The sequence below is a fragment of the Arachis hypogaea genome, chromosome 15, assembly GCF_003086295.3.
Source record: "Arachis hypogaea cultivar Tifrunner chromosome 15, arahy.Tifrunner.gnm2.J5K5, whole genome shotgun sequence".
Lineage (NCBI taxonomy): Eukaryota > Viridiplantae > Streptophyta > Magnoliopsida > Fabales > Fabaceae > Arachis > Arachis hypogaea.
Window position 1 is genome coordinate 11,147,082 of NC_092050.1, and position 14,290 is coordinate 11,161,371.

The 14,290-nt window shown below is 36.7% G+C and overlaps 1 protein-coding gene across 1 annotated transcript; it reads right to left on the reverse strand.

Moving 5' to 3' along the window:
* Positions 1 to 3,721: 3,721 nt before the first annotated feature.
* On the reverse strand, positions 3,722 to 8,353 carry LOC112749244 (uncharacterized). Its single transcript, XM_025797505.3, has 8 exons — positions 7,902 to 8,353; positions 7,496 to 7,591; positions 6,976 to 7,086; positions 6,078 to 6,387; positions 5,892 to 5,982; positions 5,398 to 5,743; positions 4,779 to 4,927; positions 3,722 to 4,535 (listed from the first exon to the last, which is right to left on the reverse strand). Exons 1-8 carry the CDS (start codon positions 8,178 to 8,180, stop codon positions 4,019 to 4,021), a joined length of 1,899 nt encoding a protein of 632 aa, XP_025653290.1. The 5' UTR covers positions 8,181 to 8,353; the 3' UTR covers positions 3,722 to 4,018.
* Between the last annotated feature and the right edge of the window lie 5,937 nt (positions 8,354 to 14,290).

A 14,290-nucleotide genomic window follows, 5' to 3' on the forward strand; every position in this document is an offset into this window, starting at 1 on the left:
ATTTGAAATGAGCCAGAGGTCGAGTTGAGTTTATTTGGGCCAAAGGCCGAACTGGTTTGTTTTGGGCCATAGGCCGTGATTGGTTGGGTCAGTGGTAAGGGTTAGAGTCAAATGAGACAGGAAGTATACTGCAAGGTTAGAGATAAATCGTTATTTAGGTACCTTAGAGAGTTTTACCAAATTTATGATTCATTTTATTCCTTTGGGTTTTATAATCTGAGTGTCAGCATTCTAGGATTGTCTCTGTCTTTTCCGAGACCTTATTTATTATATATGTGGGTACCTTAACCATAATGAGAATCCCCGGTTCTCATCCCATACAACATTGTTATTTTTCAGATGCAGGTTGAGAAGCACCACTCTGTATTTTGGAGACTCTGATGAAGCGAAGAACTCTTGAGACTCAGGGTTGTATTTTACTTATATTTATATATGTATTTAGATTCTCCATCTTGTATTTTATGTTTATCCCTCTTAGAGATTGGCTCAAAGAAACAGGTTGTCAATTTTTTGTTTTGGCTTACTTTTGGGTTTATTTGTATATATGTATATGTATATGCTCTGGCCAGTTTAAACTTCGCGAGCCGATTCAGGAGCTTTGTTATCTGTATCCTTGAAAATCTTCTAGTGTGTATATATATACTTTTGCCGTTTTACTCTTAACCTACCCGATTTACGTCTATCGTTCACGTGAGTGTTACGACTTTTGTTTTAAACTTTTCTTCACAGGCTTCTAGTTAAAATTTCTTTCAACTATTATTATATATACATATTTTTATTTTTAGAGGTCGTAAGACCATCTACAGTAGGGAACTCATTCCAGTCTTTATTTATGGCCCACCTGTCATAAAAAGTAACTTCACATCAGCTTTTGCATCATAAACAATAAACAGGAACTCAAAGAATCCCTCTCTTCTCCATTAGAAGGAACTAACTTTAATCCCTATTGTGATCCCACTTAATTAATTAATTAAAGTAATTAAAATTAATATAATTATTATTTTTTTATAATAATATTATTTAAATTTATAAATTCAAAATAATTCAATATTATAAAATATTAAAATAAATAACTTAAATTTGATTAGTATTTTAAATTTTATAAATAAAAATAAATAATCCAACTAAAAATTATTTTATAATATGTAAAAAATAAATTTATTTTTATGTAAAATAAATTTAATTAATTATGATTTAATATAACAATATAAATAATATTTGATATTGATTTAACATAATTATTTATATTAATTATAATTTAATATAATAAATTATTATAATTATTAATAAATTAATTATAATTTAATTATTTAATATATATTTAATATATTTTTATTTTTTTATTAACTTACCACATGGCATGATTTTATTGGTTGTTGCAAGTCCCTGTTTAGAGGAACTCTCAACCTTGATCCACGTGAAGAGTCCTCCTTCCCTTTTCACTCCAATGGTAATTGAGTTCCATATGTCAGAAGAAGAACTCTATTTCTTAGCATTGGAGTTGCTCTAATACCTCGCCACCTCAATTTTATGACTTAAGCATAAGACTCTGTGTGGTAGGGTATTACAAGATGTTCTCGTCGCGTTCTATTCATGATAGTGCTCTAGATGTTCTTAAATTTGTCACAGATCTTCACGAGCTTCCCAGCTAGCTTCAACTATCGGGAGTCCTTTCCACTTGATCAAGTATTTAATACTTGGTGATACTCCTCTTCATTGCATTACGCGATTAGCTAAGATCTCTTCGATTTCTTTCTCAAAAGATCTAATCACCACAGGCGGAGCACGACTCGAGTCACCTCTACTCGGTTCATCTTGGTCTTCTTGATATGATTTAAGCATATTCATATGGAAGACCAGGTGGATCTTCATAGAGGGAGGGAGTTGTACTTTGTAAACAACCTCCCCAACACTTCCAATGATCTCAAATGGCTCTTCGTTTTTGTAGATTAAACATTTATGAACCTTACGAAAGATTTTGAATTGTTGTGGAAGAAGTTTAATCATTACTTTATCTCCCACTTGATATCTTGTATGCCTCATTTTCTTATCTGCTCATTTCTTCATTCTCCTTGCAGCTTTGTCGAGATAAGAATGAGTGACATCTACTTGTTTTTCCCATGACTTAATCATATGATAAGCTCCAGGGCTCTTCCTTAAGTAAGAGGAAGAAAGAGAGTGTAGTGTAAGCGACTATTGTCCGGTCACAATCTCGAATGGACTCTTCCCTGTGGACTCGCTCTTTGCAGATTGTATGAAACTGAGTAATGTCTAGGAATTTTGTCCAATCTTTCTTATTTGCGCTTACAAAATGCCTCAAGTAACACTCGAGTAAGGCATTCACTCTCTCAGTCTTCCCATTGGTTTGAGGATGGAAGCTTGTTGAGAAATGAAGCTCCGACCTAAGGAGTTTGAATAGCTCTGTCGATAATCGTCCTGTGAAGCGTGGATCTCGATCACTAATGATACTCTTAGGCAATCTCCAGTACTTCACCACATTCTTGAAGAATAGTCGTGCTGCTTCCTTTGCAGTGCAGGCAGTAGGGGCAGGTGTAAAAGTAGCATACTTCGAAAATTGATCTACTACCACAAGAATAGATCCAAACCCCTCGAATTTCAGTAAGGCAGAGATGAAATCTAAAGACACACTTTTTCACGGTTGCTTTGACGGCAGCAGAGGTTCCAACAATTCACTTGGTGTTTTGTTTTTAATCTTATCTTGTTGGCACACAAGACAAGTCTTCACATAACTCTCTACTTCATCCCTCATTTGAGGCCAATAATAGGAAGATTCAATAAGTGCCAAGGTCCTTCGTTGGCCTTGATGACCAGCCCATTTGGTGTCATGGCATTCCTTCACTAGCTTTCTTCTTAGATTTTTTCACTTAGGATAATATAGTCTTCTCCCTTTAGTGTAGAGAAGGTCTTCTTCTAGCCAAAATTGTTTAGTCTAACTTTCTCTAGCCAATTCCACTAATTTCTTCACTAATGGATCATGATGCAATCCTTCTTTGATGGTATGCAAAATATTTCCTTCAACCATGGAAATGGCTGCCAAGTCAACCTTGCGGCTCAGCGCATCTACTACCACATTAGTCTTGCCAGGCTTGTATTCAAATTCAAAATCAAACTCAGCTAAGAAATCTTGCCACCTAATTAGTAACTTGTTTAGGGCTTAACTTCTTCTGAGTTTGGAAGTAGCTTGTAGCCACATTGTCTGTCTTGACGATGAAGTGTGAACCAAACAAGTAGTGACACTAAGTTATCAGATAATGTACCACCGCGGTCATCTCTTCCTCTTGGACAGTGTATCGCCTCTCTATATCAGTCAACTTGCGACTCAAAAGACAATAGAATGTCCTTTTTACATCAGAACCCCTCCAATAGCATAGTTAAAAGCATTAGTGTGAATTTGAAACACTTTTGAATAATCGGACAATGCTAGTACTGGTCTTTCTGTAATGACAGCCTTCAACTCATCAAAAGCCTTTTGACACTCCTTTGACCATTTTCAATAGTGATTCTTCTTGAGAAGATCAGTTAATAATGCAGCCTTAGCAGAATATTCATTGATAAACTTCCAATAGTAATTAGTCAACGCAAGGAATGACCTTAATTCAGATACGGTGACAACGTGCGTATTTCGTTTCCATGCTTGGCTTTGTTCTCCATCCATACTATGAAAATTTAGTTTTTCATGTTAACGAAAAAGAGATACATATTTCGCAATTTAATTTTTTAGAATCTTATTTATTAGACCTCAACATAAATCAATTCATCGCAAAACTATGCGAATTACAAACTACAATTTTGACTATATTTGGTTCAAATAATCTAGAAGGCAACGAGCTCGTTCGCTATCAAAGGCCTGGTATCATGCTACACTCCCGAGGCCTGGTTTCGTAACAAATATTTTAATGAATGAACATGCCCCATCGGTCAAAAATATACTGGTAGAAATCACAAGACAGAAAACTTCCAGGGATGGTCGCAATGGGATTCAGATCAATGAAGAAAGTCACTGCATTTGGTCAGGAATGCCACCTTCAGCTGCCAGTTTTAATCGCTGATGATGTTCCACCACTTTATAATCTACGATTTCTTTGAACAACTGAGAATCCAAGGTGCAGTCTGGGCGCCCATAAACAGCAGCTTGGACACCGGCCACAAGTTTGGCTATCTCGCGCCCAGAAAATCCCTCTGTTTTCTTGGCAGCCTCTCTTAGCACATCCTCGGATAAATCTTTTACCGTAATCTTCTGGGTCTGCTTCTTCAGCAACATGCCTCTCTTGGAGCCATTATTGTCAGTACATAGATAATTGTTCAAATAGAGCTTCAATAATTTTAGACGTTCCTCCTCTCCAGGGAGGGGGAATTCAATCACTTCGTCAATGCGATCAGTGACTGCACTATCAAGATCACCGGGTCTGTTGGTGGCAAGGACAAGTACAATGTCTCTAGACTGATCACCAGTTCTGAAAAGCAATGCGTTTAGTGCACTTCGTTGAGCTTCACTCATGTGAGTGCTGTTACGCCTGCATTCAATCAAAATAATAGTCGTTAAATAATTACTGCAGTATAATTATCATCCAACTCACAACATCAATTGTATAAATGCACAAAAAATATTCAACTTGGACTGCCATAATTTAATATTTGGTTGTTTAAATTTATCACGTATTAGATTAACTACATGCAACCAAACAATTTAGACTACCCTGTTACATTGCAATACAGCTATAATTATCAAAATGCATTTTAACCTCTCCAAAACTTACTCGCACAGGAAAGCATCGGCCTCATCAATGAAAAGCAATAAACCCTTTCTTGATTTCTTGGCCCAATCAAATATCTCATGAATTTTGGTAACAGCCTGTGGGCCCAAAGGTGCAACATCTCCTCCAGTCATCATAGCATAATCCAAACCCTTCAAAGAAAAATTGAAGTTGTTAACAGTAGTTACAAGACACATACTAAAAGATATATGCAAATAAAGTACTTACAAAGAATCTTGACATGTATGTCCAACAACAACGGCAACAAAACCTTATCCCACTAGGTGGGGGTTGGCTAAATTGAGTCCTATTATATATTATGTCTATAGTGAGAAAGTTCACACATAGATCTCTTTTGACCACCTTGTGCTTGGAATGTAATATCCACGAAAAAAAAATAAATAAATAAAATACAAAGTTATGGAAATCGCTACCAAGAGAAGACAAATTCACAAACAGTGCAACTATAAAACCGAATTCGCAATTATCAACTGAGTTGTCCATTCATACACATCTGAACGCAGAATGCTAATTCATGAATCATGCCAGATTCTCACAAGAAAGAAGTAAACAGATAAAGTAATACATATATGATTGACGCATAAATAACCAAACCGCGTACCGATTTCCTAGCTATTTCCCTTGCAACCATGGTTTTACCAGTCCCAGGAGGCCCGTAAAAAAGCATGTTACGGAATGGTGCCTGATGAACCTTGGTATTTGATGTTGCCCGTGCAAGATGCTCTATTCTTTTCTGCAATGATGGATGGAGGATTACATTTCCAAGACCACCATTTTGACTCTCAACAGGCTTTTCTGCCCTGGCCATAGTACTATAATTCAAGACTCTATTTTTGGCTTGAGATATGATTCTTGAGCCTGGAAACTTTGCCATGGATGATTCCCGGATCAATGATGGCTGCCCCAAAATCCGATTTATATAGCCCCATGTAACTTTAGCACCTTCTCTGTAAACAAAGAAATCACAATGAAATATAATCAGATGTCATTTTCAACATATTCCTGTATTCTGATAAATATAAGCATGTGCCAGTGTGCCACAAATAACCGAAGTCGGAACAAAAATCAAGTGCAAAAATAAAAAGAACATAGTACCTAGTTGTATATACTCCGGCAGCTAATGCAGTAGCTCCCCCAACAGTCATAACCAATTTGTCCCTATCAGTCAACAAGGCCCTTAAACCACCTGCACTTTGCAAGTAGATCAACAGTGGTTATAGCACCAATTTTTTGTTTCTTAATCTGATATAATTCCCAAAAGGTTTGTTAACAGCTGCATACCTTCAATATGACCAAAGGTTGTGTTGATCGCAGCAAGCCATTTATCTCTTTCACCCTGCATCCGTTCTATAAGCATTCTCCTTTTATGATCCTCAGTCAATTTTGCTTCAAGCGCTCGACCTTCAGCCTCTGCCATTGCTTTAACTCTGATAGTTTCTCTTTCTATCTCAGCACGCTCTCTTTCAGTCTGACGCTGCTGAGATTGAATCTGTTCTTCAGTAACCCGTCTTGCCTGCTCCTTTCTTACAGAAGAATCCTCTTGCATCTTGACCAATTCAACATTGTGTCGCCTTTGAGCTTCATGATCTGTCTGCGAAAGGCAACGTGCCAATAACTCTTTAACGCAGAAGATTTCCATTTAACAGAATTTCACAGATGGAGAAGCTATGGCCTTTGGGTACCTAACTATCCAAATATTCACTGATAGTGGGAACACACTACAGAAATTTCTGCATCATTCCTATTAGTATTGTTTTGATCACCAAGATAGGAAGGGTGATACATTCAGAACTTGTCAAAGCTAATTACTAACCAAGGTCATGTGTTTCTTTAGCTGATGTTAATTCCAGAACAGTATGTTCACATTAGGGAAAAACTATATTGTGCCTTGGGCAAAAGAGGGGGGAAATTGGAAGGTGACATGATTCTGCAGTCTGCACATATCTTCTAATCATCTATACCATTTCCAAAGCAATTGTGCATTTATCATGTGGTATAAAATATATTTAAATGTTACTCCCTCCATTTTCTATTAACTTTCCATTTATAAAATTTTATAAACTACTTGCGTGAATAATTAAAACTAGGTACTTAATAAGAAAAAACGGATTAGTTTTCAATGCATTATAAATTTACATTATATGAAATAGTATATTGTTGTCATTTATTAAGCCCGCACCTGCATTCTTTTCCTTGCCAATTCATCTTCATATCGCAGCACCTGGGCCTGTTTCTGAGCTTGCTCTTGCATTAGATTTCGCTGTTCTTCAGCCATTTTCTGCTGCCTTTCCTGTAATGAAAATTTGTTCACACACCAAGACAAGATTGAAACTTACACAAGTATGCAGTATGCACCATAATGATCCCTTATACTCTGAACATCAAAAGCATTCAAGGCTATTACAACGTATATTCGACCATGAATCAAACAATGCCATATGCTTTTATCATAAAGAATGTTTTTAGACAAATAAATAAATTCTATTATGGAGATTTATGCTAGTTGCTCAATTCTAGTTTAAAATTATATTAGTGGCTAAACAATCAAATAACAGAATGACTGAGAGACTAACAGAAGCAAATTCCTACAACTGAATCAAAGAGTAACGATGATAAGAATGAATGAGCCAACTATTAACCTCGTCTTAAAAATAAAATATATCAAAACTTTGCTATGATAAATCAGTGATATCACTCACAATATCTCCTTGAGATTGAATAAGTTCAAAATGAACTTTCTCAGCATCTAACTCAGCAAGGCGAGTTTGTTCCTGCTTTCGCATTAAGTCAAACACCTGCAAAACAACCCCGAAATGTATTAGCAAACTACAATCTATGCCATCAAAGTTTACCGAATCATCAACCTGTGAACAAAATATGGACAAGCTCCATATCTTTATTGACTAAATTTTATTTTGACTTTTTCTTTCATGCATTTCCAAGGCAGAATTACAACACATGAAAGCCTTACTAAAAGAAGACCACATGAAAAGAAGAAATAAGCAAAAAATACTTTCGTTCTATTCCTACCGTTCCCATGCAAAATGAAGCTACAACGCAGATTGAATTCAGAAACTAAAACCAAAAAAAAAAAAAAAAAAAAACCTGTTTAGAATAGGGAGAACTATTGATTTCACGGAGGGCTTTGGCTCCTCTTTCTAACGATTCCGGGTCGAAGCCGGACTTGTTAGGTTCATCGGGGGTAGGCTGCTCCGTCTTAGAATCGGAAGCAGGGTCGGACGGCGACGGCGAATTGGAAGGTGAAGAAGAGAAGAACGGGAAGCGAAAAGAAGAATCGGCGTGGGCGGCGCGATCGGAAAGCGAGGACATGGAAGCCACCGCGGCTGCCACCGCGGCGCAAGTGGTTAACCTAGCAGCTGCCATGGTTTCAGAATGCACCTTGGAAATGGATCATCTACGAGCCCTGTCCACTGCGTGGCGTTAGCTTAAACCCCTGTTGCTAGGGTTTAAACGGAAATGGGAAGTAGAAGAAGGTTTGGTGGCGTGGTTAGCAATTTAAACTCTTGAAACGACTGTCGTTTTACCCAAACCTCTATTTATTTTTTTTATTTATTATTTATATTTATAGTTATTTTTGTTTTGGGTATTCTTGTCTTTTTGTTTCTGGGCATTGGGTATTCTTGTTCTGAAAGATGGAAACAGATCAAACTAGAAACTACTAGCGACTTGAAGGGTGGCCCAGGCAATGTGGCGGTAGAAATGGGCCTCTTGCCGGTTGGCTGTGGCCTTGTTCCTGGCAGGAAAACAACATATTTTGAATTTTCTAATTGGCTAAACCACCAAAAGTAACCATGAAAGATTAATTTGCTGACAAAAGTAACCATAGAAGATCAGAACTCTTCAGATATCCACAATTGATTTGTTTCGTTTGTCAAAATTAGCCAAGTTTGATGTAGCCTTAGCAGAGTAGCATACGTGGATTGTTTACGTTGACGATTACACATGTTGGTAGGCATACGTGTACCTAGTATCATTTAGGGTCAATTTGAACCCTAATTCTTCGTTCTTATTAGTTGGATTTTTGCAGGATAAAATTATACCCGAACACAATCATCCAAGGTTAACTACAAGCGAAGAATTCTAATTCCTGAATTAATTTATGCTCATAGAATTTGAGCAATGTCAAAGAGAGAGGTAACTACAAGCGAAGGAAGCAGATTTTAAGGAGCTTCACATTCGAAGATGAAGAAAAAAAATTATGGATGAAAGATGTCACTGTGGTGAGTATGTTGTCTTGTTGAAATCTTTGACGGTTACTAATCCTGAAAGATGGTTCATTCGTTGCCCATTTTTAAAGGTATGGAACATTATTTATGATAATTAGACAAGTATAGAGTTCCTTTGTATCTCTGATATTTCGATTTTTTGGCTTTTGTAGAGTCGAGATTGCAATTATTTTGTTTGGGTTGATGAAATTGATGGGGGATGGCAAAGTTTGGCAAGGTGTTTGATTAGAAGACTCAATGAGCATGAATGTGGTGTTGCTAATCAAGATGTGATGATTGTTGCAACAGACCACAGGGAGAGAAATGTTAATATGGCCACAAAGGTTGAGAAGAAGATTAAAGGTAAAATCAAAACTATGAGAGTATGGCTTGTGTCCGTGTCTTTAGGATTGTTTCTACAGTTTAAGCTTTTTTTGTTTGTAATGGTCATGTACAAGTGATTGGTAAGTTTGAGTCCAAAATTTATGCAGAAGTTTAGAACTAGTTTCGGTACAGGATCGTTTTCTATCAATGAAGAACAATGTAATTCATGTTTGAATGGGATGATATATTTGCTATTTATTACATTTTTATTCTATCACTATTCTCAATAATTGTTATTCTTTTCCAACATTGTTTAAGCATTCTGAGCTGAGAAACTAATTAATCATAATAACATCAATATCAGAATATAATATGTATTAAAAAATCTGTATAATCATAAGCACTCATAAGTATTCATAAGGTTCTAAAAAGGTACATCAATAACTGTTTAAGTAGTATATGTAGCATACGAACATGACATGATAATCCAAAATAAAAATAGTAAACATAATTGATCCTTATCAGTAAAGTATTGAGGTAAATTACATAAATATAGATTCCAAAAAAGATAAAGACTGTTAATTTTTTTAATTTGGTGTTGAGTTGCTGCTCCTACTAGATAATCCATGGGCTGTGCCTTGCATAGTGGTAGATGGTCTGGGTGGTCTGAATCCAAGAACTGGCCATATTGGTATAAGGTGTGATCTTAGTGTTGGCATAAACTGTGCAAACCTGAAAGTTGTGCCTGCATTGGCTCCTTGCATTATATGTGGGGATACGGAGGGTAGCCTAACAGATGCATTGGATGGCTGCTGAAGAGTGTTCAAAGTTGGAGCCTGAGACACAGGGGTATGAATTTGTGATAGAGGATGCCTCTTGGTGGATCTCTTTGTTCTCTTTTTTTTTTGTGGTTGGTGGCCTAATTGGTGGTGGCACTTGTGGTGTATGCGGCATATTAGGAGATGAATTCAATGTGGTAGTGGCCTATAAATTAAATTAGATATGAATGTAAGTAAACTTAATAGCTCAAAAAATGCTTAAGCAATTAACAAATTTAGATTTTACCTGTGGTTGGGTTCTGGCAGCCAGAAATGCCTTAAATTCAGCTGCTGCAGCATCCAAGGCTGCCTCTGCCTCTGGATCCTCTAAGGTTTCCTCCCAATACATCTCATCCAATCTTTCATCATCCTCATACTGTGCTAAATTAGCAGGTGGTACATGTGCAATTGTTGCTGTAGAAGAGTTTTGACTATGTGTTGTAGCATTCGCAGCAGTAGCAGCTACTGCCATGGCTTACTTTTTAACCTTGCAACTTTTAAAATTGTGCCTTTCCTGTATAATAATTGAGATTTTATAATAGTTCACAACACAAATATTCACAGACAAATATCCCTAACAATATTTCACAAACCTTCAAACAGTATTTGCATTTTATTTGACCGTATTTTCTCTGTCATGTAAGGGTCTGGGTTAACCTTGGGAGCATTCCTAGTGGTGTCTCTCTTAGTGGGCCGCCCGATAGGTTGTTTGTAATGTGAAGGCAAAATTGGTATAGTGTCTAGCTGTTGCCAATACTCTTGACTAGGCACCGGCTAAACCAAAAATTGGTATGTTGCATTGTAAGCACCAATTGTCAGTCATGTTTGTGCAATTTCTTTAACCCTCCTATTTTGATTTGCCAATGCTACACATGCATGCTTGCAGGGTATGCCAGTGAGCTACCATAGCCTATAAGTACAAGTATGCTTTCCGAGATCAACACTTACTTTCATAGGTAAGCATTGATCCTCAAAGATATTTCCAGCATCATCCCCTATCCAGAATGGCCTCCAACTACTGCTCTCTTTCTTATTTTTCTCCAATCTACTCTGTTGTACTAGACAAAGCCGTTCATTGTATCCCCTCAACTCCTTCTTATTTCTAGCCAAAATTCTCATGGCATAACACCTTATCTCTTCCAGGAGGGTAATGATTGGCTTTCCCCTAAACTTCAGGTGACATGTTTATAAGACCCTGAAAATATGTATAAACACTTTGTAACTTCAGGTGACATGTTTATACGCAAAAAAATGTATAAACACTTTAAATGTTGTACCTTTTGTTGATCTGACATAAATGTCCAATAGTTATTCCTCTGATCACCCAAATCTTCTTGCAAAAGTTCAAGGAACCATTTTCAGTTGTTTTTGGTTTTCGAATCCACAATAGCATATGCGATGGGGTAAATGTGATTATTCGCATCTTGACTAATAGCCGTCAATAGTTGTCCACCATAGTATCCTCTCAAGAAGGTTCCATCCAAGTTAATAAACGGTCTGCATCCAGTAAGGAAGCCCTTTCTACACGCATCTAGGCAAATATATATTCTTCTGAATAAGACAGTTGAATCTGGCATTGGTGTGGTGCATATATTCACAGTGGATCCTGGGTTGGTATTCAAAATTTTCATGACATATTCTCGGAGTCTTGCATATTGTGCTCTCTCACTACCTTCAATTCTTTCTTTTGCCTTTGCCATCGATCTATAAATTTTCTTTCACTCAACAAAACATCATACTCTTTCTTAAAGTAATCTTCAGCCTCTCGAACAGTCATCATTGGTTGCACTCTAATTTGTTGCTCCAACTCATCTACAACCCACTTTCCATTAACAGACCGATTATGCACAACTCTGCAACAAGTATGCTCATTCACAAATGTTTTCACCTGATAGCTTAGGGGATAACTCCTCTTAGCACAGTATATCTGCCAAAGACAGTTCTCATCCCAACACAACACCTTCACTCTTGTACTATCCACCTTTGGAAAAAAAATACTCCTCCCTAAATTGATATTAAACTTTCTCACCGCCCTCTTAAATTGCTCTAAAGATTCAAACTCCATACCTACTTCAAGCCTAACTTGTCCAACTGGTGCATCAGCATTACCTATGTAGTAGGAAAAATTGAAGCATATGATTATCAATGGTATAATAAATAATATGCTGCACAAAATAGTTGTAGTGGATAATAACTGATGTGCAACATAACCGGCATCACAACTTCCTTTGAATTTTGACTTAAATAATCATAAATGAACAACACTAGTTAGTTAATATTCATCATACAGTAATTTGCACACAACAACTCAATTCAAAAAAAATTAAATTATTGTTCTAACTTCTAACTTACTAATAATCAAAGGAACATTGAAAAATATTAGTAAATATCTTGTGGGAAGACCTCTGGTTGTTCCTCATCCAAATCTGCACAACTTTAAAGCTCCTCAGACTCATAACAATGTAATCCTGGTTCAGGGTCTGAATATTCTTCAGCCTCGTCAACTGGCACAAAAATACTTGGAGCCTTTTTAGGATTTGGGTTTTGTTTGAAAGTTTGTCCAGTAGGTTCAGGTCTGCTAGTGCTCCTCCTGTTCTGCTTCTCTTACTTCATGTTGAGATGGACCTTGATTGTGTTCAGCATTTTGACTTGATGATAGTGGTGGTTGGGGCTGAGTAATGCAATAGAACATGATAGGATTCAGATTGAGGTTCATTACAAGCTTGGGGTATATATTGTGTCAGTATCTCTGGTGTTGTTGTTGGGACAGCATGAAAAGATTGAGAACTAGAATTGTGTTGTAAATTTAAGGTATTTGTGGCTTGTTGTTGCTGTATGAGATTACTTGACTGTCTCATGGTTGTGGTGGGTTGGCTAAGAAAATTTCTGCCTTGTGATAATGATGTCCTTGCTTGTGTATTGGGCTGTGTTGGGTTGTATATTGGGATGTTGATTGAGTTCGCTATTGGGCCTGGTACCTGATTGTGTGGTGGGCTGGGCCTTGAAATGATCAGTTGTGTTGGCCATCTTCGTAACTTTTTTTTTCTAGGAGTTGGAGTCCTCTTTGCACAACTCTTTTTTCTCACCTTTGAAGGAGATGCAACATTACCATCACCCTCTTCAACAACTTCTGGCAAGCTTATTGGGTGCTCAGTGTATACACAAATCCTACTATCATTCCTTAATGCAGCTTCATGCATCTCTATTATGTCTTTATCATTCCTCGATAACTTTAAACCACCATTAAGCTCCATTCCAGGCACTAACCAATATCATTCATTGATCATGGTGTATCTTATATCTCTAAGGAGGTCATTGATAAAAAAAAATCCATTAAGAATATCAACATTGACCCTTCGAATTTCAGATTTCTCTCCACCTACATACACAGTTTTTCATCTTTTGTCTCTCAAATTTTTCTTTGTGATATATCTCCAAAGTGATATGTAATGTAGCCATCTACGCAAAAGAATAAAAAATCCACCATTAGTGGCAATTTCACAAACTCCAAGTTACTCAAACCCTAACCATCATGGTACCTAACTTCACTATCAATTTGGTTTCAAGAATAATAATTACCACAATATTCGAACCATAAAAAATTATACAGCTTAAATAGAGGAACAAGAATATAATGAAGTTACCACAAAATCAAACCCTATCATAAATAACCACAACAACAGAACACATTTTTTCACATTGAACGAACAACTCTTATAACTTAGAGGTTACAGTTATCGAATCACTTAGTTTATGAAATTATTACCTCTTACAACCTTCGAGTGTGACAGCACTCTCCTCTAAACATGGTCCGTTGGAGAAGCAGCAACTTTCCTCTCCAATGTCGTTGCAGGAATGGAATCAGAGCACAATGGGATTACGCTAGAGAAGAAGAAGCTAAAAAACTGCTCTGTTAGGACATGATTCATTTGGCGCTCAAAAGGGAGGGGTAACACATCTTACTGTTCGTCTAATTTCAATGCTTGAAGGAGTAATAATTTTTTTTAAATAAACTAAATAAATGTAATTTTAACAAAAAAAAAAATTTATCCACGTAAGACATCCTTTTGTCACGTTGTTATGGATGTAGTCACATTGTATAATTTAACAACATTCTTCTAACGTT

Excerpts from the sequence above, each read along its gene's own strand:
- LOC112749244 (XM_025797505.3), bottom strand. The coding sequence starts at position 8,180 with ATGGCAGCTGCTAGGTTAACCACTTGCGCCGCGGTGGCAGCCGCGGTG. Across the intron at positions 6,388-6,975 it reads TGGCAAGGAAAAGAATGCAG|ACAGATCATGAAGCTCAAAG; the intron begins GTGCGGGCTTAA and ends TGCCTTTCGCAG. Across the intron at positions 4,928-5,397 it reads GGGAAATAGCTAGGAAATCG|GGTTTGGATTATGCTATGAT; the intron begins GTACGCGGTTTG and ends TTTTCTTTGAAG.